General features: G+C 33.2%; 2 protein-coding genes across 3 annotated transcripts in view; both read left to right on the top strand.

The window, feature by feature from the left end:
• LOC129786719 (glutamate-rich protein 2) overlaps window positions 1–25,421 on the top strand; it is an 871,459-nt gene that overhangs the window by 489,304 nt on the left and 356,734 nt on the right. The gene's annotated exons all lie outside the window — the stretch shown is intronic.
• The window catches only part of LOC129786659 (uncharacterized), a 40,715-nt gene that overhangs the window by 3,268 nt on the left and 12,026 nt on the right, over window positions 1–25,421 (top strand). The window contains exons 2-3 of one of the 2 annotated variants that reach the window (XM_055821813.1): window positions 488–550; window positions 22,589–22,747. In XM_055821813.1, the coding sequence (XP_055677788.1) occupies window positions 488–550; window positions 22,589–22,747 (222 nt within the window). Of the gene's footprint in view, window positions 1–487; window positions 551–2,247; window positions 4,505–22,588; window positions 22,748–25,421 lie in introns of those variants that run through there. The other variant, XM_055821812.1, reaches the window with a different exon arrangement.

Genomic DNA, 25,421 nt, shown 5'->3' with positions numbered 1-25,421 from the left:
ATTTTTAATTTTCCAAATGGAAATTTTTCAAGAGTCAATCCTGTCACATAAATTCGGAGAAAATGAAAGATGAATAAGTAAAAAAATGTGTGCTTGGCTAGGCCACGTACTTCCCAATTGACCTCTGTGAGTTTTCCGGAAAATGCGCGGCAGGAATTGGCAAAATTGCTACCGCATAGCAACTTCCGCACCAACCCCCGTCGCAAGGAATGTTGTGAGGGTGGGATGTGAGTGAGAGAGACAGATGCGATTTATTTCGCAAAATGCGCGTCACAAAATATCAAATATATAACTCACAGAGAATGGAGGCAGAAAAAAAAATATACTGAATGATATATTTATGAATTTCTGCAGTGAAATGGGAAATTCCAATAATATTTTAAAAGTCTATTTATACGGCATTAAATTCGCGCATGATTTGTACTTCTTGATTTCATCCACACACCGGAATTGCCAATTTTAATTTTCTCTTCATCCTCTTTGGCAGATTACCACCACACCTTGGGCCAGTTGAAGCGCCTCCGGAGGATGCAGCCTTGGACTACATTCCGTAAGTTTTAATCTTTTTCCTTTACTTTTTTGCTTTTCCTCTTGTTGCGGAAACTAAAACCCATCATCTCCTCCACCTTCCGTTCTACTTTTCCACCCCCATCTTTGCTTTTTCCGCCAAAAGAGATAGAAGCTACCTATGTATATCTACACCTTTACATAATATTTCTCAGTGAGAACATCCAGGGGAGTCTCATCTGATGATCTCTCTTCTGCTCTATATATTTCTCTGAATTTGGTACTTTTGGCATCGTGTCAAGAGACAATTTTCCTTGCATTTGCTCGTTTGTGAGGGGAAAAACCACCCAAAAAAATCATTTCAATCGATTTTTCTGCCAATATGTGAAGGAAAAATATCCACATAAAATATGACATCGTGGCGAGAGAAAGGTCATACAGATAAGAAATTATTTTTGATCACATATTGTGGGTGGATTTTTTTCTCTCTCACTTCATTACCACATACCCAACAATTTTTATTCTCTATTCTCATATGTGCTTTGATGCAATCTCTAAAACCAATTGTGGGAAGATAGTGAGAGTGAAAAATAAACTTGAAGCTAAAACAAAAAAAAAAGAGAGAATTTTTTTTGCAGACGATAAGATATTCGACACAAGTTGCCTTCTTATCGCAATGTAATTTGGCTTTATCGCGACGAGAAATGAATGTGTGGAAGAGATTCAATTAGCCGCACAGGTGTTTTCTAATGCCAAAGGCGCTCTTTGGATTTTTTAATCCCAGCACTTTTCTGTTAATGTGGCAGCTATTGCAACTGATTGAGAATTTAGAATGTATTCTAAAGAAGTATTTTTTAAGATTTATTATTTAAGATTTTTTGCAAAAGAAAATTCTTTTCTAACTTAACGAATTAAGCCAAAAAAAGATCTTAAAATACAGACAGGTTTGGAATATTTTTGAATCCAGGAAAAGTAGGATAATTATCCAGAAACTTTTGAGGAAATTGTGATTTTTCTAAGATTATTTTTAAATTTCTTTTATAAGCATTTTCCATGGAATTCATTTCAAGTGTTTCGCTATAAATTAATAAGCTCATTTATCTTCAATCTTTAATCATTTCCTGAAAAGAATGAGAATTTTTCCAGAGCTTTTCCGCTAAATATATATAGAGAAAGCCCCTAAAATTAGGAAATTTCTTTTCTAGTCTTTAATAATTTTTTAAATATTTAGAAATACTGCCTTTCTAGTAAATTCTTCAGAAAACTGTTGAGATATTTTCTTGAGTTTTGGAAAATATTTATTTTAATCAGTCATTTGCAAAGCAATTACAAAGCCATTTAAAATAATCATAAAATTAGACATTCTTAAAATTGAAAGAATTTTGGAAGGTTTTTGGATTCAGGAAAAGTAGAATTATTTTCTGGAAACTTTTGAAAACATTAAGATTTTTTTAATTTGATTTAATTTCATTTTTCTTGTAATTTCCTAGCTTATCTTTCTTGTTAAGAAATAAGAAAGAAAAAATTATTAATTAAATAAATAAATATAATTTTCCAAAGAAATATTGCAAAGAACTTCTTAAGGTAAACATTGGAATCATTTCCACTTAAAAGCTTAAGAGAAAAAAAAACTCCAGAAAACCCTATCAGTTATCAGTTTACTTTCAAAGCTCTCCTCAATTGTATCGGTGTGAAAACTCTCTCAGGTGACTCGTGACGTGAGTTTTCTTTTGTTGAGGGTACTCTTAAGGTTGGCACACTTGGAAGATTGTCCTCCTCCAAGACGCGATTTATTGAGAAACACCTGAGAATTTTTACTGTATTTAATTTTCGCGGTTTTCTTCTGTTCTTTCGCAATAGTGAACGCTGTTATTTTAACGAGAGAGATAATTTCGGAAAAATATTTATTCAGCTGTATAGAAGTTTTCCATACATTTTCCATTCTTTTTTTTCCACCGTGTGTGTGTAAAGCTTGTGCAAACACTGTGCCTGCGTTGAAATTCAATGCAGAATTCTGCGTTATCAGTGTGATGGGAAAAATTGAGAGAGAATGCCTCATTATTGTGCTATTCGTGCGTGATCCTATTTCATAGTATACATAATTCCGGAACCAGAGGCGACAAAAATTTGTGCGATGAAGAGACAACGACGTGCGTGTATATCACATAGAGGCGTGTAGCAAATGGCAAATGATATAGTTGATATATTAATAATGCCAACATAGCCAAGCATAGACAGACATCCCAACTAGGTCTCTCTCACCACCATCACACTCTGCACCAACGTTGTTCTCTCCAGAGTATTTGACGAATGTGAATGAAAATAGACGAGAGTGTATTTGCAAAAAAAAAGAAGATAATTGAAACGTACCAAGAGAGTGTTGTAAAAATTTTCGTGACAATTCGCGAACACTAAAAATATTCGCGAGATTTTTGCCAGTCTCGTTTGGGCTGTGATTTAGTCGCTATGTGATTTCTGTGGGCAAAACAGTGCGCCGGTGTTGCTCTCACAGAATCATTCCCATCTTCTTTCTTTTCTTCATTTCATTAAACCCAAAAATTAAAAGTGCGGAGACTCTTAATGAAATGAAAAGTGCGTGAGAGAATTTTTACGACAGCGCTTTATGTACTTTGATTACACACATCACACAAACTTCCGGTTGGCGCGCGTGGAAGTTGCAAAAGTGAAAAAAGAATCTAAGCGAAAGGAAGTGAAGAAAAAAGTGCCATTGAATTTGACATTTTTTCGAGAGAAGATTTCCACGCAAAATAAACATTTTTTTCAGTTAAGAAGAGGAAGAAAAAACTATAATAGTGATGGTGTAAAAAAAGCCCTTTACGACATTTTATTGCTCACTTTTCACGCAATTATCTCTGCCCACCGAATGAGTCAATAGATTGTCGTCGCAAAAAGACTTTGAAGGAGGGAAGAAAAAAGTTTTCTCTTTATTTACTCAACACACATTGCAATTGAGTTTAGTGTGTTTTGTCGTTGTAATTTGAGGTGATGACAGAGATTTCTGATGATGGAATGATATAGGAGGAAAATATTACCTATACCACATAATAATTTTCTCAAATGAATGATATTTTCTTCGTAATTATTTCCCATTCATTCCCAATAAATGCGAAAAACGAACTTTTAATTACTCGTAAATCACAAAGTTAAAGCTCTTTCTGTTATTTGTGGGGGAACATGTGATGATCTTGAAGGAAAAACGAGACCTCTCAATAAGATGATAAACATGGTTATTTGTTGGATGATGTAGCATTGATTGAATTATATATAGCGGACAAAAGAAAAATATTTAGTCCAATTTTCAAGGTACTTTTGTACGCTACATACAATATATGAAAATTGATTATTTGGAAAATTGGGGCAAAATGCTCGAGGACACTGAAGAAGAAACCGTTGTGTTGCGTGAAAAGCACATTGTCTCCTTTGAGGCAAATCTCACGGAAGAGAAATTGCGTCAAATCTACTGGCAGACAAGCAAGAATCACCTTTCGGACGAAGAAGCATCCACCAATCTTGAGGATCTCGACAGGATTTCCTCCCTTCTCGGTCTCAATCGCTACCATTCGATTGGTGTACCGCAGATGCACTACATCCCCTATCGGCAGGAAGATGTGCTCAAGGATCTCCAACAGGACTCCTTTATTCACAACAGTTTGGCCAAGGAAGCCCGCAAATCAACCCCCGAGGATTTTCACCTCAAACGTCCTGTAACCATTGGGAGTGTCTTCAAGCGAGACTCCTTCCTGCGTCAGAGTTTGAATACTATTCTACGACGAAGCAAGTCTCAACGAAGAAAATCCCTCTCAACGGAGGATGTTCATCATGTAGTGGTGCCAAAGCACAAAAAGGACAAGAAGAAGAACAATGAGAGTCACAATAGTAGCAATGATGGGTCAAGTGATGGTGCCCCAATGAGTCCCAAAGCCACGAAAAAGGGCCACAAGAGAAGTAGCTCTGCTTCCAGTTGTATGAGTAATCGGTAAGAGAAATTTTGAAGAGTTTTTTTCTTAATTTTTTTTTTGAAGGGGTCCTTTCATAAAAGGAAGAAAGTTCATGCGTGTGGGTTTTTAAGACGTTTAAAAGAGCTGCAAGTCTTGAGCTGTAAAGCACTAATAGGCACTTAAAACCACTTAAACTTGCTAATTAGTACAATAAATCCCAACTAAATGCTAACAATCTCGAGATGATGACATGAATTGTGCATTTTTTTCTTCATTGAAGTGCGTCAATTTCATTTTTCTTTCAAAGTTTTTTTTTTAAAAAGGAATAGAAAATAAATAAGGAAAAATAATTTATTCTTTCTGAATTTAATTATCTTCTTCTTCTTTTATAGAATCCCATTCAAAATTTGAGAAAAATGGTTAAGATAAAAGAAAATGGGTTAATTTGTCAACTCCAGCGACATTTTGTTTTTTTTTTTTTGTAAATATTTTCCAGGTGTTTTAATCAATTGAATGACGATGATATTCAGGTGTATCCAATGAATTTATAACTTCGTAAAAAGCCTAAATAAATTATCTCAAGCTTTTTATTCAAAAGCTCTAATTTTCACTGTGAAAAATAATTTTTCTAACGGATTTTCTGGCAGATTATTTCGGATAAAATTCAACTTTTGCACTTAAATTCATTTTATAAATCTTTTTCTTGTTCTTTCATCAATTTGCAATCATCCATTAATCAAGATTTCTCTTGCTTCTTCATTTTGGAAGACTTTCTTGTTACATTACTATGTATTTGTTCCACTATCATATGTCTTTGTCAAATAATCTACTGGGGGGTCAAGAGATCATGGATTTGAGTGAGAGATTGATTTGTTTGACTCCTCAATGACTTTTCCCCACAACTCTGCACATTCTTATTATGATTTGACCTCTTTGAACAATAAATCCTCAATAAAGAGGTCGTGCCGATGTAACAACATTCTCTCAATATACCATCAATTATTCATATTTTTACTTTTAAATTATTCCGTTGAGCTTTTTATTTACAAACTTGCGGAAATTTCTTTTTTTTTTGTGTGAAAATAGTTCAAAATCTTTGGGTGTTTTTGCCAAAAAGCGTCACGTGGATCACGATGTTTTTGCTCACGATAGGCAGATCTAAATAAGTTTTTTTTTTGCATATAATGGCGCATTTATTATTAAAGTCTGTAAAGGTAAATTTCCAAGTCAAATTGTGAGACAGTCTTTTCCATTTTTCATGGCATTTCCTTCTCCCAACTGCAGACAATTTGCTTTGTTTTATGGAAACATCAGCAATTAAGTGAAAACTTTAGTATTTCTTTTATTATAAAGTTGTGTCGTTAGTGGGGAATATTGTATTTTTTGACATTGATGAACTTGTCTCTCTGATAATGTGTTCAGGTTCTTTTTATTGCCATAAAGAATTTATTTACAGTGATGTTCCGCTTTGAGTATTTTTCAATTTTAATTTTGAGTCAATATTGTGAATAATATTTAAATTTAGCGCGCACTCGAAGTGGTGAATTCGAGTGGTGAATATAGAATATGGGGAAAAAGGAATGATTTGGCGGCAAAAAGGACAGATTGAAATTAGAAGGCAATGTGTACGGATGCAAACGTGCTTGCACCGTAATAAAGTGTAAGTAAGCTCAATATTCACAATTTTGGTACCTCGAGAATGTTCCAATATATTGGAAAAAATCTGCTAAACGGAGCATCATTGTATTTGCTTAATTACTTAACATATAATAAGCTTCCTTTTGGCAATAAAATTCCATGAAATGATGAGATTCGAGATTGAACTTTGTACCACATATAGACACAAGATAAAATACAATGTAGATATACAATTTAAATTGTAATTTAAATTAAAATACAATCACGTATATGATGAGGTATTTGGTGCGCTCACAGAGATGTAAAATGAGCAATTAAAATTAATGCTTGATTGCTCAATTTCTTCCCATTAATTGCTCAAAATTCTTATAAATGTTCAATGGGGTATGTAATCAAGAAAATTCGTCATGTGCCGCATTTAATTTCCTCCATCGACTATATATCTCTCAATGTTTTTATGAACTTTTTGAACTTTATCGCTTTCTTTGGGTGATTATTATACAATTTATTCGAAAAAAAAATTGTTTTAAGGAAGAATTCGTCGTTTCATTGACCATTTTTAGCTTTCTAGAGCATAAAATATGCTTTTAATTAAATTCCTCTTAGTCATTTATCAAGTAAGCAAATTAAATGGGATGATGAATTGTTTGGGAAAATTGTGTGCGTAAGGAAAATTTGGAAATTTGTCACACTTAGATGGTTTAAAATGAGATAATTCTTGTCTGTGGAATGAAGGTGTGAATCAAGTGATTTAATTGTGTGATTGTGGAGGCTTTTCAATTTCAAACGAGGAGGGTTTTGTGACGCATTGAACACCTGGCGTCCCCATCACACACCTGGCGCCTCCACTGCACTAATGCCGGGGAAGCTTTTGGGATTTTATCGATTGGAGAATAACTAATTACTGTGGAAATGTGATTAGATTATAGGTGACACATTGCATCACAGGTCATAGCAAAATAATACCTATTTCACCTGTGTGAGGTCAATTACGGCGTGTATATAACTTTGACATTTATTTGACCTATATTTTTGCATAAATCATGAATTTTTGCATAGCCTTGCAAAATCCCTTTCCAAGAACATGAGCTTTGCTCTGTGTGTACATTGAGGATCTATTTCTGGCTCTTTACAAATTCTCACAAGAATTTTAATTGACTTCTTGCAATGCTTTCAAAGCTCATTTGGTAACAAATCTCTGTGAGAGAGAGCGGGGAGTGATGAAAGAATGCTTCATTATTTCAGTGTAAAGAAGAAAATTAGAGGATTGTTTGTAGTCTATAATTCCCCTTGGGTAATCCACCCGCAGGTGAATAATGAGTAAATTCATATGTTTTCACTGGTGCTTTCCAAACTAAACCCGTCAATGCTCAACAAAATTGATGGTCTTTAGCTGTTGATGGTTGGTTATTTTTTTCCCTCTGCTGAATTGTAAAGTCGTGACATTCAACAGATGTGTTTTTATGTATGTTCCTTTTTTTTCCTTGAATGTTTGTTGATCAACTTTCGTGGAAAATTGCTAAAAATTTCCCTCGCTAATTGAATTCAAGCTTTTGTGCTGCTTTTTTTGTCCATTTGACTGGTAATTTTATCTGCAGGGCTTCTTGTTGGCTTCATTCTCTCTCTCAAATTACGACGAGATTACCATCGATATGATGGGTATTTAACCTACATTCATCACCTATTTTCCCCAATTTTCCACCCCATTGTTGTCTAAATTCTAAAGGACACAAACAGAAGAATTGGGTGCAGCTTCTTGATTTCAATTTTGCTCGTAGGTTGCCCCCAAAAAAGAAATTCTATGTCATGATATTCACCCACATTTTCTCTGTTTCCATGCCCATTTTACTGCCGCCTCCTTTCCCTTTTGTGGCTTCTGTTTTCTTAAAGCTCTTTCCCGACGAAAACACACCCCTAAACTCCCTAAATTCATGTTAATTTGCTGCCACCACGCATGCATTGAAAAATTTTCCCTCAAAAACAGCAAAACACGTAGATTACATCGTAAAAGCTCTCTCTCTCCTCTGTTACGTTGCGGGGAGTAATTTCGAGGGATCTAATGAGTCTCCCCTATCAGAAAACTCTTATCAAACTCCACTGACGTTCGCGGTTTTCGATACATTGAATGTTGGGTGCTGCGGCCCAATGGTTCGTTCATTCTCGAAATTGATATTAAAATTGATAGTTTATGATGTACAGCAGGGGGCTTTTACGAAGGTATATGTGGGGGGCAAATGCGGGGAGAGCTTTAATTGCTTCCGTGTGTGTTTACAACGGGGACCCAGCTATGTATGCTTTCCATTTGAGATAACATACTGCGTGATATGGATGTGTGCAAATAATAGCGAGTCATGCAAGTCCACCGAGAGGGCTCAATAAACCTTAAGCGCCTCAGAGTCGGCAAAGAGTTTAGCGCGCCACATAATGCAATTATTGCGATTTTCATTCTCTACCTTTTTCTCCATTCTACCTGGCTCTAAAAAGGTAGAAAACTCATGGAGGGAGGGGATTTTCTACACAACAAATGGGACGGGGTAATACTTTAGGGAATCACTAGAAAATTATTTTACTGACATCTCTTGGGAGCTATGAAAGCAACGTTGAGTACGATATCAAGTAATACCCCCGTTCTCTGTGATATCGTGTTTTATTTTTCACATATAGGAGCTCCGGCAAGTAGAAAAAAATCAATATATATATTTACAGGCAAACAATAAAAATGTTGTAACAAAATAAATTGGATTTGTCACAATAAATTGCAAGAGAGAACACATTTAGTAAAAAATTGCATGAAAAGCATTGGAAAATAAAATGAAAAGTTATATTTTTATAAAAGATTTTTTTTAACTTCAGTGACAGAAATTTTAATGAGAAAGGGAAGAAAACTCTAAAGGAGATTTCTTTTTTTTACAGATTTTCTGCAAAATTATGCAAAACTTTATCAATTTCTCTGTAAAATTTCTCATACAAGAACGTGTGAGCTCCTTTAGGAACTTTATCAGTAATTAAAAAAGAAGAAAAGATCTTTTTATGCATCGAATTATATCTCATTTTCAAACCAGAATTTTTAAGCATAAAAAATCATTCTTAAATTTGAGAAAATAAATTCCACAGAACGATTAAATAAAATATCTTTTAACAACCAAATTTACAATATAAACAATTCAACGATCTTAATAGACATTTCATTGCGAAACCCCTTCATAGAATTTTGTAAAATTAATAGTACAGAAGGCATAATAAAAATTTTAACAACCAATTTGAACAAGCAAGTTTGAAAGCTCTTGATGTGCTTTACATTTGACTTTTCTGCATTAAATAGCAATTTTGTTCAAACAATTTACTGCAAATTGGAGATTTGTTGAAGCATTTATGTGCATTTGATTGAGAGGCGGTTGAAAAATATGTAATAAAAAAATCCCCCCACGATTGTGTCCCAATAAATTATTTCCATTGCGCTGCGGTTGAATGTTTCGATTGGGCAAAAAAATAAAAGTTATTCAGGAAAAAGTTTAAGCCTCGTGTGGTTGAATTCTATGCCGCTGTATTGCACAATTTTATACTATTGCTAAAGTCGAAGACAATCTGGGGAAGACGCATGGTACGAGCAAGATAAAAAAAAACAGAAGAAATATGATGTGGTTGAGTGTACAGAGTATTTAATGGGCCCCTAAACTCTCACTGCTCTGATCGTTCGCCCCAATTGAAGGCCCTCAAATGAATGTGCGGGGAATAAGCGGAGGAATTTTTCTTTGCGTAATTTTATACTCACGATGAATCTTTGAGAAATTCTTCAAATAATATTTACATTTCATCCCGCAATTGCACAAGAAGATGAACTATATGAGAATGTTTTAATTTATAAATTCCTTTGGAAAGTTATGGGGGATAAATGGAGGAGGTATATTATATAACAAGGAGTTGTTTATTATGGATTCTTTTTGTTCTCTGTGATGCTCTTCATCCGTTGACCTTTTTTCCCATTATCCATTATGTTCAAGAGAATAAGGTAAAATTTCTATCCTAATGAATTTCAATAGAGAAAGTTCCTTAAAGGAGAAAAAAATATATAGAAAAGCTCTTGGAAATTGTTGGAAAATACTAAGAAATTTGCTCAAGTAAATGGATTTTATTGGAAATTATAATGGATGAAGCTTATTGACCTTTATTGGTGGAAGGTCGCATTAAAATACAACGAAACAGAAAAAAATATGATATGATAATTTCCTTCATTCAAAACATGCTAATTGTATGGATTTTCCTCCTTTGAAGTGCATCAATGCATTTTCAAGTGGACTGGTAATTAAAACATTTCCATTGCTAAGAGTTTTTCAGGCATGAATTCCTCTATTATTTTGTTTGTTTTGTTGAGTGTGCTTTTTATTACAAAACAAACACACGGGCTTTTATTAAAATTATTAAAGGTTTTTATTGTTTTATTGAATTTTCCTATCAGTATTCTCGAAAGTCTCTTCATTTTGTTTTCTTTATTCAATTTTTAATCAAAAGATATTCAAATTAAATTTTCCGAGAGCTTTCTGAACGTTCAGATATAAACAAAAAGCTCTCAAAATATTTTCCTTAAAATTTAATTACTTTTCAAACCATATCAATCAGTTTAATTACCCAAAAATTTCCTTCTCATCCAAGTGAATTTAACCAAAAGAGCACGAAAGCATATAAATTTCTCATCTTGCGTGAAGAACTTTTCAATGTGGATTTTGCCAATTTTATAATTACCCACCATCAACGTTTGATTTTCCTCCGTGCGCGCGTTATTTTCCAAGTCAGCGACCAACATTGAGACGATCTTATGTGATCATTCTGTATGCCGTGAAGTCAAACCGGCTGTGTGCTAATTTCTCATAAATAGACCTTCCAATCTTCACGTAATTTCCTTCAACTCTCTTTTTCAAAATTCTCCACACATCTCGAGCGGCTATTTTTTTTTTTATTTTCTTTTCTTACTTTGTATTTGATGTTAACGCGAAGAAAAAAGAAAAAGAAAAACAACACCGCTATAAGCTGGATTGTTGCACCAGATCAGTGTGTGAATTTATTTCACTATCGGTGTAAATTAGCAATTCGCCGAGAAGGCATTTCAATTTACAATTCCTGAGCTCTCGAGACGTTGTTGGAGTTGAGATGAAAGAGCACGAGAATTCAGTGATGCTCGCCTGTAAATCACAATACAGTTCGGATCTATTCAATTTTCGCTACATGGATTTTAAGGTTTGAGAATGAAAATGTGCGCGGAGAATAGTTGCAATAGTATTGGGAATGAAAGGCCATACAACTCTCCAATGCATGGGGAATTTTATTGTATATTGTAATGTTGTCAGTGTATTGGCAGGGGGGCTTTGGGAGTCCCGATTAGTGCTTTGTTGGGCAAAAATTCAACAATAAAATTTCTCTCTCATTTCAAAATTTCATTCAACAAATTTTAATTGGATTCAGTAGATACACAAAAGCCCACAAAGCTCAATATTGTTTTCCAAATATATGTATAGAGTTGCGAACATAAAAAGCTCTCAATGTTTTTGTACATAGATGCTCAGTTATATAGTTAGAAAAAAAAACAACTGAAAGAATGAAAAAAAAACACTGTTCTTGACAATAATAAAGCTTTGACGTCGTGAGAACTTTGAGCTCAAACAATTAAAAAAAATCGTGTAGCTATGAAAACTTCTCCTAACTTTTCAACCACAATTTATAACTATATAAAAAATATACATATATATTATCACATTGTGGAAAACTCCAACATTTTCTTACAAATTAGCATTGTCACGTTTTTTCTATATACACGCTTTTATTAAAAGTTTATGATAAAGGAGGTGCCTATAAAGTCCGTCTTTGCTTTGAAATGCATGAATTATAATTTTTTCTTAACTCTGATGAGACATTTATATCGTCTTTAAAAACTATGACAAAAAGCTTCTCATTTATTCTAGAACTCTGTACTTAAAATAACTCAATGCAAACACCTGAAGTTACTAAAAAAAGATTAAAAATTTTATAACAAATTAAAAAGTTAAAAAAATATTTCAGATTTTTCCAGAACTCCTCTCAATCTCTGTAAAGCTTTTTAGTTTATCTCCGTTTATCTACAAAAGGTGATGCTTGAAATATTTCTAATTGATTTCGAGAAGTCGTGTTAAGTAACGTTGTTATCACATTTATCATTATTTGTGTTAATATTTGCAAAATAGTTCTTAATTGAGACTAAAAATAAATTATTGCCAAGGCACGCGTGAGTCTTCTGCGGGAATTTGTTGCTTTTTATTGAAAAAGCTTTCAAAGCTTTTATTTAATATTTTTTAAAATTATTTTTGGAATTTGTTTAAAGAATATTTGAATGAAAAATTGTGAACTTTTCTTCAGAAATTTTTTGAAGGAAATATTTTTAGCCAATTTATCAAGATTATGTAGTTTTCTTAGAAGTGTCATTGCTTTTACTTTAAAATAAAATTCTTAAATAAAAAATCTCTTGTCTTAAAGTTTGATAAAAATCTATGAATTTGTTTTTGAAGAAACTTCTAACAGGATACTTTAACTGATATTGAAAGCTCAAAAGCTCTCAAAAGAATGTTAATTTGAAACTTTTTCTTTTATTAAATCTAGGAAATTAGGCACTAAAAAACTTAGAACTTACGGAGATTTATCAAGAAAAATCTACAGTGAATGATAAATTTTGATAATAAAGTGTTAGACTTTTCAAGCCCCTGATGAAAGCCTAATTGAAAGCCGAAAGCTCAGAGTAAACAATGTATTTTTTTTCTATTCTTAAATTAAATTCTAACGACTTTAACGACCACTAAACTGCTCTTTAGTACACCAATAAACTAATTTAATGGGCGTGGAAATAAAAGTTTTTCTCTCTTGATTATTCCTGCTGACATCTCCACAACTTCCTTTCCTTGCTGTGGAAGTCATCGTTATGTGAGAGGAGACCCCTCTCATGTGACAGTGATGTCTCCAATTCTATGGGACAAAGGGTTACTGGTCATGCGTGTGCGGTACTCGAACCGCCTCGTGGCGCGAAAATACAGCGAAAGCCTCGCGCGGAAATGCGTTGAGCGTCGACCAGTTTTTACGATACATCAGAGGTGTTCTGTATGCCATGGCGAGCTCTCGAATTGAATGTGTGTGGATTGTGTTGCCGAGAGAGAGAAATACATAATCGACTTTAAAGTTTTCTTGTTGTGAAGTTATGGAAGTGTGTTACCCGACTTTCAGTCAGATAGTTTGCTGTTTGAGCGCACAGACAACGGACGCTCGCTAAACAACTTTTTTAAATTTATTTTTTCTCCTATTGCGGGGAAAAGTCTTTTCTTTCTTTTTTTTTGAGAGGCTGTGAGTGAAACATATTGTGGGGAAATTCTTGGGAAAATTAAATAAATTTACTTTCTTGTGCAGAAATGCTAAAAATTCCTGCTTAAGAGGTGTGTGCTAAAGAAGTGCGTGGTGGTGAAGAAAATGAAGCAATGACCGTTTGAGGAAGCTTGTGGAACGCCAAACGATGATTTCGTAATTTGTTCACGGGTGGTTGTACGTGCGGCTCCTTTACGCCCTCAAAGCGAATTTCAAGATTTGCCAACACGGTGCAAAAGAAATGGATTTCTTCTGCGGGATGAAGAGCTAATTGAAAGTGCAAACTAAACGCATAAATTGCTTGAGAGATTTTTCACATGAAAAGATTAAATGGGAAAATTTTCTCGCAAAAAGAAGAAAATCATGACCCCCAAGTGAAAGTGGAATTAATTGCTCTAAACTATTTTCTCAGTGCGCAAAAATTATTTTGAGGTTTTACTGTGAGAAACCAAGTCAAGGAGAAGCTTTTTGAGTGCAACCCAGAATCATGAAAACACGTTTTCATGTGTATTAGCGAAAAAGCTGTATGTGAAAATATAGTTATTATGGAAATAAAGCTCTGTGATACTAATTTTCCACTCATTCATCTCTCGTGTATTTTATAATAGATTATAAATTGCAAAAGAGGAGAGCTCAATAAAATTGCATCAAGTTTTTAAAGAAAAAAAATGGAAATAAGTAAGAGCGTTAAGTGTCGTGCTGTGCTAGAGAGATATATAATTAGTAATGTAATATGTACAGTAAAAAGAGTGAATTAAATGGATGAGTAGGAAAAAAAGAAGGGAAAAGTGTTAGAGAAGTACCTCAATAGAAAATTGCTGAAAAGAATAAATTAATTGCACTGAAAGGAGGAACAAAAAAGCTCTCAGAAGAAAAAAAAATCTCACAATTACATAGAAAAAGTTAAAGAAGACTCAAAGTGATAAAAAATTCTATATAGCTAGAGAGAGCTTTTTATGACACGCAAGCAATTAGCGGTGATGTTGTGCTTTGTGCAAGGAATCACGGGGACGGGTGCCGAAAAGACAAGAAATGGTAGGAGTGGCAGTATTGAAGGTGGTCAAGATGTACCAAAAGTGACCTCAAAGTGCAACAGATTACTTCGGAAATCTAGGTAAATTAATAGCCCCTTTTCCCCACCTCCCTGCGCACCTCAATATTATTCTTATAAGACGTGTATTGAGGAAAACCACAAGAGATTTTCCACACGTTGACTTTAGCTATGACCTCTAGAACTGCAATAATCACTAACTATTTTTATAGGCATTTTTACATGGTTTCATTACAAACTAGTAGCACAATATTGTACGTGAATATAATTTAGTTAAATGCATTGAACTCAAAATTCTTTAATTTGAAAATGCGACTGGCAATTTTATTTCGGTGAGCCTTGAGACACAGAAAGAGCACGATTTTGCAATATAAATTTATAATTTATGCCTTTTCTCTTGCTGCCTAAATGAAAAGTTATTTGAGGTGATTTTTTCTACCTACCTCACTGAGAATGATTGTGAGTGATTGATTGATATTAATTAGAGGGAAAAAAATAAAGCAATAGACCTAAATTGTGCAGCCAAATTCAGTCAAATATTGACCCCATTTATTATTAGAATGACCTCATATCACTTTTTTTTCCTAGAAAACTAAAAATTGTCTCTTGGGTGAAAGAAACGCGGAAAACCCGCGAAAAAAGAGCATCTGATTTGAGACGACGGAAATAGCTTTTATTTCTCCAAGGAAATGAATCAGCTGATTTTTTTGTCACAAATAATCATATTTTTCTTGCCGGGTGTTAATCATGATATTAAAATAAAATATCTCCTCAAAGTGACTCCAAGTAGCCTCAAAAGTTCACTCATAAAGTTGCTAACCGGCTTGAACTCTCCGTCAAATAAATAAAAAAAACTTTAAAACGAATGCTCTTCAGCTTTGTGATATACTCAATGGGAATATTAATTATAAGTATCACACTTATATTTCTATATAATCAAAAATAATCACAAGGGGTTAAGAACAAGTTGGGATTGATTTTGTATTAAGTTGCAAATTTTAATTAGAATTATTTCACTGGCTAATGACAGAATTTCTAAAGAAATCTATGTAATTAAATTATTCTTACTCTTCAACAGAGAATTAGAAGATTTCTTCGAGCAAAAGGTTGGTTTAGTGTAGGAAGGTTCAGAAGAGGTATTTCTGCTTTAGGAACTTTAAGAACTTCAAGTCAGAAGAAAATGATTGAGATCTTCAGAAACTTTCTATTAATTTTTAGAGTTTTACGATTTTTTTACAGCTGAAATTCTTAAGCATGAAAGGTCGTTATTTCAATTCTTTTGCTACTATTGCTACTTCAAACGATTTTCTTCATTCTTTATTTAAAAACAAATATTTCACATTGTTCGGCGCATAAATGATATTTAGAACAATTTTCCGTCTAAAAGAATTTTTTTTGACTAAAATATTCAATCCATTCTAAAATAGAATCAAAATAAATTCTTTCTTCATTCAATTACATAACTCCTTCACTTCCAAAAAAGCTCAGCGAGTTTTGAACTCACAGAAACGACGTTTATTTGCAAGAAATATTTTAGAAAAAAAATTACACGCTTATGAAGGTAATTAAATAGATGTTTTTATATATTTTTTCTTTACATCACCAAACCTCTCAAAAGTTTTTGCGTTTTATATTTAGCTAAAATCTCCATTGGGAATCTCCGGGAGTTTTCACAGCAATTAAGATAAACCGGAGATATTATTTGCTTAGAATTGCAATGAAGTGCTTTTTGATATCTTCCTGGGAAAAAGATGGTTCATTTTTGTTTTATTTCTACTATGATATACAGATGATATCGCAAAACAAGGAGGGAAATTAATCAATGGGAAAAAGAAGCTTTTCGCAATTTTTTTTGCGTTTTCCCTGGAGCTTAATTGTTGTTCAGATGCAGTGTTTCCGTTGGTTATATAAGTGATGGAAATGATTAGGAGGAAAGACAATATTTCAAATATAAATTACACTGGTGAGAGATTAGTGCAAGGTCAGACGCTTTGTTTATGTAATATGTTGGGTTTGTTTAAGTAATAAAGCATGGTTTTTTTTCACGAGTAATACTTTTTAATATCAGCGATATACTAAAATGATAACAGTCGCGTTCTATTGAGTCAATTGCGTCAAATTCTATATATGCTGCATTAATGATTGAAATGTCGTTTTGTTTATATATTATGTACTTACATATAGTTGCAAAGTGTTGAGAATTTGTTGGATGTGTTGAGTCGTGTTCCCTTTTTTTTTCGTGTGACGATCATGCAGTTGGTATAGGGTCTGGGTGATGGGAGAGATTATTTTGAAAGAATATATCGTACAAAATATGTGCCAGCTGTTGTTCAGCTGCTTATTAAAGTGAGTTCGCACACATACTACATAGCAGAAAAAAAAGATCAATTGCGAAACAGATATTAAAAGCCTGTTGAAAATGTTCCTTCTTTAAACAGATAATAATATTTTTTTTCTCAAAGTATTTCCCAGACGTTGATGAAAAAAAAGTGCAAGAATTCACAGTAAATTTGAAAATAAGATGAGTTAATTTGTATCTCATAATAATTCTTCTGATGAGAGTATATAGTGAACCAGAGACGTTGTAAAGAAAAAATTACATAAATCTGCGATCGGTTAGCAATATAAAGTGGATCAAATTTGGTCATTCTTCTTTCCCATTCTTCCATTGTTAAGCAGCCATTCGTGGCGCTTTCTTGGCAGCAGCGAAGAGAGAGATTTCTTACAAAATATAGGTAGTTATTATGTAGTCTTTTGGGAAGAAGAACTGGATCTCCAACAGGTTTTTCGCGCATCATCTTTGGCAATTTTGAAACATCTTGCAGATGTCTCAGATGCTGGGTGGACGCAAGCAAAATTGATCGATTTGTGGTTTCTGATTCAATAAATATTTCAACCCAAATACTGCCATCATCACACACTTTTCCTTGATTTATTTTAGGAAGCTGCGTGCATTTGAGATGTAATTTTGTTGCTTTGCTCTGCAATCCCTCCATATCCATGCGATATGATTTGAAATTACATTTTCCACACTCAACTATATTTTCTGCTTTCTCTCAGAGGCCTCCTCTCTACAGAACCTTTCCTCTTTGTCTGGGACAATGTAATATCTTTTGTCACATCATGATTGTGTTTCACATGATGTGGAAAATCTAATATTGTCTGCCCATAGCTAGTATACCAGAGCGGAGATGAGTAGCAATTTTTAGATTTGACCTAAATAGTTATGTTCAGCTAAAGTTTGAGTTATTATTATATTATTTTTATTGCGACTTTATCTTTGCCAAGTTCTCGAATTTTAATGCCCATTTTCCTGTGGATGGTTTCACTTTTATTTATTGTAGTTTTATTAATGATTTTCAGGGAGGATTTATTTTATTTTATTGATTTTCACATCCGATGGAAAATATAAATATTTTATTCATTAATTACAAAATTATTGTTCCCATTATTCTAGTTTAATTTTTTAACCCTTTCATGTTCATTTTGGCCTTATTTTAATTTTAAAAAAAGTTGAAGAATTTTAACCAAGATTTTGTCAGTTACTTTAAATTCTCAAATTGTAATTCTACAACTAAATCTTCCAAAAAGTTCTTTTAAAGATTTCTTTAACATTGCCAAAGGGAGAAATAAATTATTAAACATTTTACAACTCCCAAATTGCAAGAAAAGAAGAAAATATTTTTAACTGGACTGAATGGACTCCCAATTTTTTATCAAAAAAAAAACATCCTTAATTTGTTTTAAAGAAAAATAATCGATCAATTATTCATGGCGCAAGAAGTTTTATTATTCTTCAATCCGTCTCTTCCTCGCTCTCTTCAAGAAGAGTTAGGTAAGAAGCAATAAAGAAAAAAGAATATGAGATAAGAAGTATAATTACGAGTATTTTTTATGTAGAACGTGAGCATTGACGCGAGTAGAATTAATTTTGATATCAAGAGTTGGTATGTTGCTGGTAATTTACAGCAACACCTTATCGATGAGGTTTCGCTGATTAACCCTTTAAGGTCTGCGACTAATCTAGCGAGCTGATTGAACTAAAAATAATTTTTATGGGTTCCTTTGAGCTCAAATAAGACATTTTTGGCAAAAAATCCCAACTCAAAAATTTTCGGTTTTTCGTCCTTCCTGATCCTGTGAGTCCTTAGGGATGTCCTTTTGTGATCATAAAATGATCAGTAATTGTAAAGACATGGTCTTGTACTAATTTGGACTCAATATTCATAAAATAAGTATACGAAATGAAACATTTTCAAAATCGAGCCTTTGGGTCAGCGTATGACCCAAAAAACCTTAAAGGGTTAATCTGGTTCAATGCGACCAAGAGTGGTATTTTTTATTCCATTTATAATTCCATCAGACTACGTGGAAACTCGGGCAAGATGGAAAAAAAAACTTCTGAGGCCTGCAAGAATTTTAACAGACTCATCGTCTTTATGGTCACTGGCCTCAATTTATTTGTTGAAATCCGTTTTAGGATGAAATAAATCTTCCACACCCCCACCCAATGTTTCATATTTAATTTATGCGTAAAGTTCGCGCTGAGTGGATCCTTTGTGCGGAGAGAATTTTGTGCTTCTGGGGCTGCGTGGCTCCGGGTGATGAGGCATAGATTTTCCAAATGAAAAAGTCACTCTATGTTCATCTCAGCGTGTGCAAACACCGAGTTTAGTGTCAATAAAGAAGTTCGCGATGAAATGAAAGATTCTTGTTCTTCTTTTCTTTTTTTTTTGCTTTAAAGCAAAAGTAACAATACAGTACCATTCACAATGTCGCAGAATTTTACTTAAATTATTTATAAAAAAATTCATTGTTAAATTATGTTCTTTTCTTACGCTCGGTGTAGGTTGAAATGTCACCCAGAGGTGGGTTTATGGTGTTTATTTTTCCACAAGAGAATCTCAAGAGTAAATTTTGATACAATAATTATTTTCATGCATCATCTCTGTGGTAAATATTTAATTTAATACTTCTCCCCGTGTTCGTAATAACGTCGTTTTGCTTTTAGTACTTTTTGATGGGTTGCACACAGGGTGGCACGGTGAAAGTGCTATTAATTAATTATTCTGTTTTATTATAATTTTTCTGCTATATAAACATTTGTATAATTTATAGGTAGAATTCTGAATTTAAAAAAATATATTGTTATGGATATTATTATCTTTTCGACGTAAGTTTATATTTGACAATCGGTCAAGCCGTTCGGTCAATATTACTGTCTGAATATACAATTGAAAATTAGTCAAATCTTCAATTCTTCTTGGCCGATTTTGATCAATTCAAGCTCAAAAGAAAGCTATCACAAAGATCTGTTTATAATGTTTTTAAAGGAATTTAAGAAAATTGAAAAAGGGTGGGCGTTTATTTCAATTTTCGTCTCATTACAGACCCTTCATCAGGGGTCAAAGTTACAAATAAAGTCTTAGGGAGAAAATCGAGGAAATACTACGACATTTTTGGAAAATTTCACTCAAATGAATTTATTACAAATAATAAAATATTTAATCAAGAAAATGTAGCAATATAAGAAATTATTAGAGATTTAATTACTTATTAGGGACACCCTGTCTTGGAGCATTGTGGTAATTGGTAATTTCTTACATTTGCCCCACAACCATGGCAAAGTTCATGATTAACTCATCACAAACTCTCAGAATAGTGACACATGATATCTTTTTGAAGTGATAGATGGATGGGGTCGGGGGTAAAACTTTAGTCAATGGGAAAGGGGGATGCTTTCTAACTGACTTTGAGTACTTGAGAGTGGTTTGGTGTGACACTTTGTCTCCCAAGTGTATAATCTTTAAGTGCGATGTGGAAGCTCCAAGAGAAGGAGGGAGATGCTTGAGGAGGAATAAATGGCCCGATGAGTTCATCGAACCCCTCGCGGCGTCTTCCAGCATTGCTCTTTTATCTCCCAAGACACACTGTTGCCATCACATTGGGATTGATCATCATTTTAGCAAACATTGAGACTAATTTATTGGTGTTTGTGAAATTTATATATTATTACTCCATTTTCTCCATCACACATTCATGCCTGACATACTTTCATATGAACTGCTGGTCTTCTCTAGCAGCTGATTATTTGCCATATTTTATTGCATTTGAACCTACATAGTAAACTTTTGCACTTATGCTATCGCAGTGGAGGGGGGAGGGAATATTGTTCTAACTCTTCTTGAGTTGTTAAAAAAAATTGCCCTTTCACATGCATGACTCGCGCCAGTAGTCTTTTTTTCAGTATTTTCTTCAGTATTAAGAACAAAAAATTAGTCACGGTGGTTTGCCCCCTCATAGCACACCGTTCAAACTAACGGATAATATTTTTGCAGGAGAAAACAATTTTTTTCCATGGTAACCCACGAAGAAGAATTTTTGCTGCTTTTTCACGCTCTTTCTCATCCCCATTGAATATTCAGGAGTTAGCACTATGAATTAATATGTCTTTGAATATGGTAATTTAGTGTGTGTCTGGTGTGGAAGAAGCAAAAAACGAAGAAATCAGTCCGAGTCGAGCTTCTTAATTACATGAGAGATAATAATTTCTTAGAGCTAGCTGTAAACCAAAAAAATAGCTATTTTATCAATATTTATGGGGGATATATTGCATAAAATTTTGCCAGAAGAAATCTTGCTGAACAAATAAGATTTTGAAATCATTAGTTTGGTTGTTAGAGCGTGGATTGAAAGGAGATTATTCATTTTGAATTTCGCAAAATCTTTGAAAGTTTAGAACATTTCATTTCAATCAGTCAAAAATTTCTAGGAGCCTGCAATTAGATTAATCAAAGAATTAAATAGAACTTAATCAGATTTGAACTACAAGAAAAAGAATTACCTTCTCTCAATCTCTTCGTTTCTCTTTTTCAAAATTAATTTAATAATTAAATTCAATATTATAGAATTCCTTGTAAAGTTCTTAATTAAACTATGGCAGTAGAAATTAGAAAACTTTCTCATAAAGTTTCTGGTTCACAAATTATTTCAAAATTTAATTACTCATCACCATATTTAGTTAATTCAATTAACTATTTTATCTCCACACGCTCAAATATTCACCTTCCCACACACGTAAAGATGTGAGAAAGTTTCTCTTGCCATTTTAATCTTGATTTAAACTTTAATTTATAAATGAGTCAGATCAGTGTGCAAAAGTTTATCGTTTAAGCTGAGATTGGTATCGATATTTAATTGATGCGTGTGATGAAAAAAATCAATTTATTGTATCAATATGATTTCATGAATGAAAGCATCAATTTACTACAAATAGAAGGTTAATGATTGAAGGAAAATTCCATACTTGAGAGCCCTTTTTCAATTTCACTTTTACACCTGCCAGCATGATAAGATTATTTGTTTGTTATTGGGTTTACCCGAGAAAATGAAAAGAAGTAATAAGAAAAAGTGTTGTAGTTGATAAGAGAGACCTATTGAGTATATAGAATTACATTGAAAGAGTTGGATAATATCGGGGAAAGTTTCTTTAATAATGTGGAAGGGCGGGGTGAAAGTCGACGAGTGTGCCAAGGGAAGAAAATTGAGAGATAAAATTTAATACATAGTTATTTAAGTTTTTATTTCTCTAATAGTTGGGAATTACTTGTTGATTGTTAGAATTTTTAATGATTTTTACTCTTTCCCTCTTCTTATGTCCTTTGTAGGGTCCGGGAGAAATTAATAATTCTTTCTCTGCGTCGAGAAAATTCTGTTTTTCATTTAGAAGGCACATTTTCACTCAAAAACTACCTACTAAATGTCTCTCTGACAGGAGAAATTGTATGTATGAGTGTTATCGATAAATTCATGGTTGATTAATGAGATCATGTTGTGTGTTCGTTGTGGGTGGAAAATGAATGTCACGGTTTATTGGCTCTATGTCGCTTTTCTCTCACACATTTAACATATACATAAAAGAGAAAGAGAGAGAGAGATTGTGTCTCAGCGGTAGTCTCAAAAGCAAAATTAAATTGATTTTCTCCCGACATTTTCTTAATGCAAAATGATTTTTATCTGCATCTACAAGGGGATCCTTTTTTTTTTGCTTTTTTTACAGATCAACCAACAGCATTGGCATCCGCTCAGCTCCAACGACCCCAATGGCACCACTCCAAGGGCAGGCAGACACCAATCATTCCAACTATGGCCAAAGTGTTGTCAATTTGAACTCCATCTCCCGGAGTCCCAGTCATAGTTCCACAAAGAGTGATTCCAAGTGAGTTTAATCCATTAAATTTTAATCATTTTATAGAGCTCCTTTCCCCTAAAAAGAACTCAAGAATGAACCTTTCATCTTAATACCTTTTACCAAATGTTGAATTCTTCTTTCTATTCATTTCCAATACTTCTTGCGCATGAAAATGGAATGAAAGCTCACAAAAGCTCAAAGAGTGTGGAAGAAAGGAGGAAACTCTATAAACACCCAAAAGAGAATTTCCATTGATTTAAATGAAAATGGGAAAACCTTCTTCTTAAAAAAATATTTTCTTCTCACGACTTTGCATTTTAGTGCAACTTTTATATGCCAAGAACTTTATGATATTATACCTACTTTGGATTATATATTTTGCAATTTTATTCACGTAGTATTTAAACTAAGAAGAAGGAACTTTTTGAAACTTTGTATTTTCACTGTGGGGAGGATTATGATATAATGATTTATGAAGACGTGAGTGGAAGTTTTCACTGAAGGTGTGTTAACTTATCTCTTAACATAAGAGATCATAAAACGAGCTTTGAAAATTAAATGGAAATATTTTATATGATTTATTTTCTTACAAAAGTTTAAGAATTCTTTTTGAATTGAAAAATAGATTTTTATGATAGAACTTTTGAAGAAAAAAAAAATAAGAAAAATTCTTCCTAATTAAGTTCTTCCGCTCAATAAAAATGAGAAAAGTTTCTCATTAAAAGAACAGAAGAACTATTTAATAAATATGACAAATTAATTAATGAATAACACGAATATTTTCCAAGAAACAAAATAATTGCTAAAAGCTTCTGCAAAGAACTTTTTCAATATAATTTTTCGGGGAATTTTCTCTTTGTCCTGCAAATTTTCATCGGAAAAACTCAATTCTAGAAAATGTTCAAAGAAAATTCAAAGAACTCGAAAATGCCCGTCTTCTTGTACACTCTAGACGCCTTAATAGACAGAAGGATACTTTGAATTCTAGAAATTGTATATTATTTTGTTGAATCTACAAAGAAAATACTGCCAATTCCGCTGTGGAATTTTTCTTCTTTTCTGTGAATTAAAAGACAATTTGCTGTGAAAAGCAAAAAAAAATCAGTTTGAACGATGAAGAAAAGTCGAGAAGAAGAAAATACAATATTGGCTTTTTATTTGTCTGCTACCATGGCAATATACAGTGAGGGTTTGGGGGAGGATTGCGTGCTGAAACACCCTTACAATTGGCTTGCACTTCCTGCATTTTACAACCCCCGTTTTGACCTCTCTCTCTCTCTGTCAGCTGCTACCATCGCGCGGGGAATTCTCCTTAACATTTGACTCACACAGACAATTTACTTAATATTAATAAAAATTGATTAGAATCCACAGAAGTTGCTAAAACCCCCGAAACACGTGCTCATCGTGCTTTTTTTGGGGCACTGATAAAGCGGATAAAGCTCCCCGAAAAGCGATGTGTGCAAATATTGTTGTACGCACAAATTGAGTCACGAAGCTGAAAATTATGTGAGAATTCTTGTTAACCAATTTCCAAAAAAAAAAATCACAAATTATCGAGATTTTTTGCAGATAAGAAATTGAGAAGATTTTCACGTGATGAAACATCATTTGACGTTGCTTTCCTTACACAATTTACGCCTGGAGAAGCTTTGCAGAAGAATTATCAGTTTTTACGATAAAGTTTGGTTGTGATTCATAAACTAATGGGTAATGAAATTGGGCGGTAATTGAATGTTTTTGCTTTGATTGCGGAATGAATTCTTTATCAAAAGGGACAGGTGGTATTTTGCAATGATTTTTTGATGCGTATGATTCACTCTTAAGCTTAAGGGTGTTTTTTTGGGTTGTTTAAGGAAGTATCTTTAAGTCTTAAATTAATTCTTATTAATTCTTATGAATTTACTTAACAGCCTGAAAGTATTCTTTTTCTAGAAATTCAAGTAATAATGTAAGAAAATGCGTAAAAACAAAGAAATAATATATATAGTAAGATAAGCCAGGAATGTAGCCTAGCTGTGCTACAGAAATCAAGCCTTTAATCTGTGTTTAGGCCATATCTTTACATTTATTAAATAAATTACACAAGTAAAAATCATTTTCTTACGCCTACCTCTTACATTTAAATGTGAGGTCCCCTATATACAAATTTCTTTGTATTAAATTCAATGAAATATAAAGTTCAAATATTTATCTAGCATCAATAAAAATTCTTCCAAGAACTTTCTTCATTTTACCCTAACTTTATTGCACGTTTTTCCATTGAATTCTCCCCAAATTCAATGGTGCAATAATGAATGTTTTTTTCACCTCTTTCCCAATCGTTTTTTTTTGTTTGAAAAATAAAGCGATAAAAGCAATTAATTTTGAGGGCAAATTGCGATAAAATTTTTGGGTAGTATTGAAAGAGTCTTGTGTTAATAAACCTAGAAAATTTTCTTATCATTTCTTAAAAGAAAAATTAATATAGGTAATATAATTCTTTCTCTCTGTGAGCACGAGAAATCTACGCAATTTCCACGGGGCTTTAATCACATGAATGACCACCCGTAGGGGAGAGATAAATTCGCACAAAGATTAGAGAAGCAAAAAAATGGTATAGGTAGGAAATTATTATTGAATGAAACAAGGCGGGAATTTTGCTATATGTGGGGGAAATTGTAGGGGGAAAAGAGTTCTTTATAAAGTATCATAACAATGA

Source organism: Lutzomyia longipalpis, chromosome 1 (assembly GCF_024334085.1).
Source record: "Lutzomyia longipalpis isolate SR_M1_2022 chromosome 1, ASM2433408v1".
In the NCBI taxonomy this organism is placed as follows: domain Eukaryota; kingdom Metazoa; phylum Arthropoda; class Insecta; order Diptera; family Psychodidae; genus Lutzomyia; species Lutzomyia longipalpis.
The sequence above is the reverse complement of the archived record's forward strand: the minus strand, read 5'-3'. Positions and strand labels throughout refer to the sequence as shown.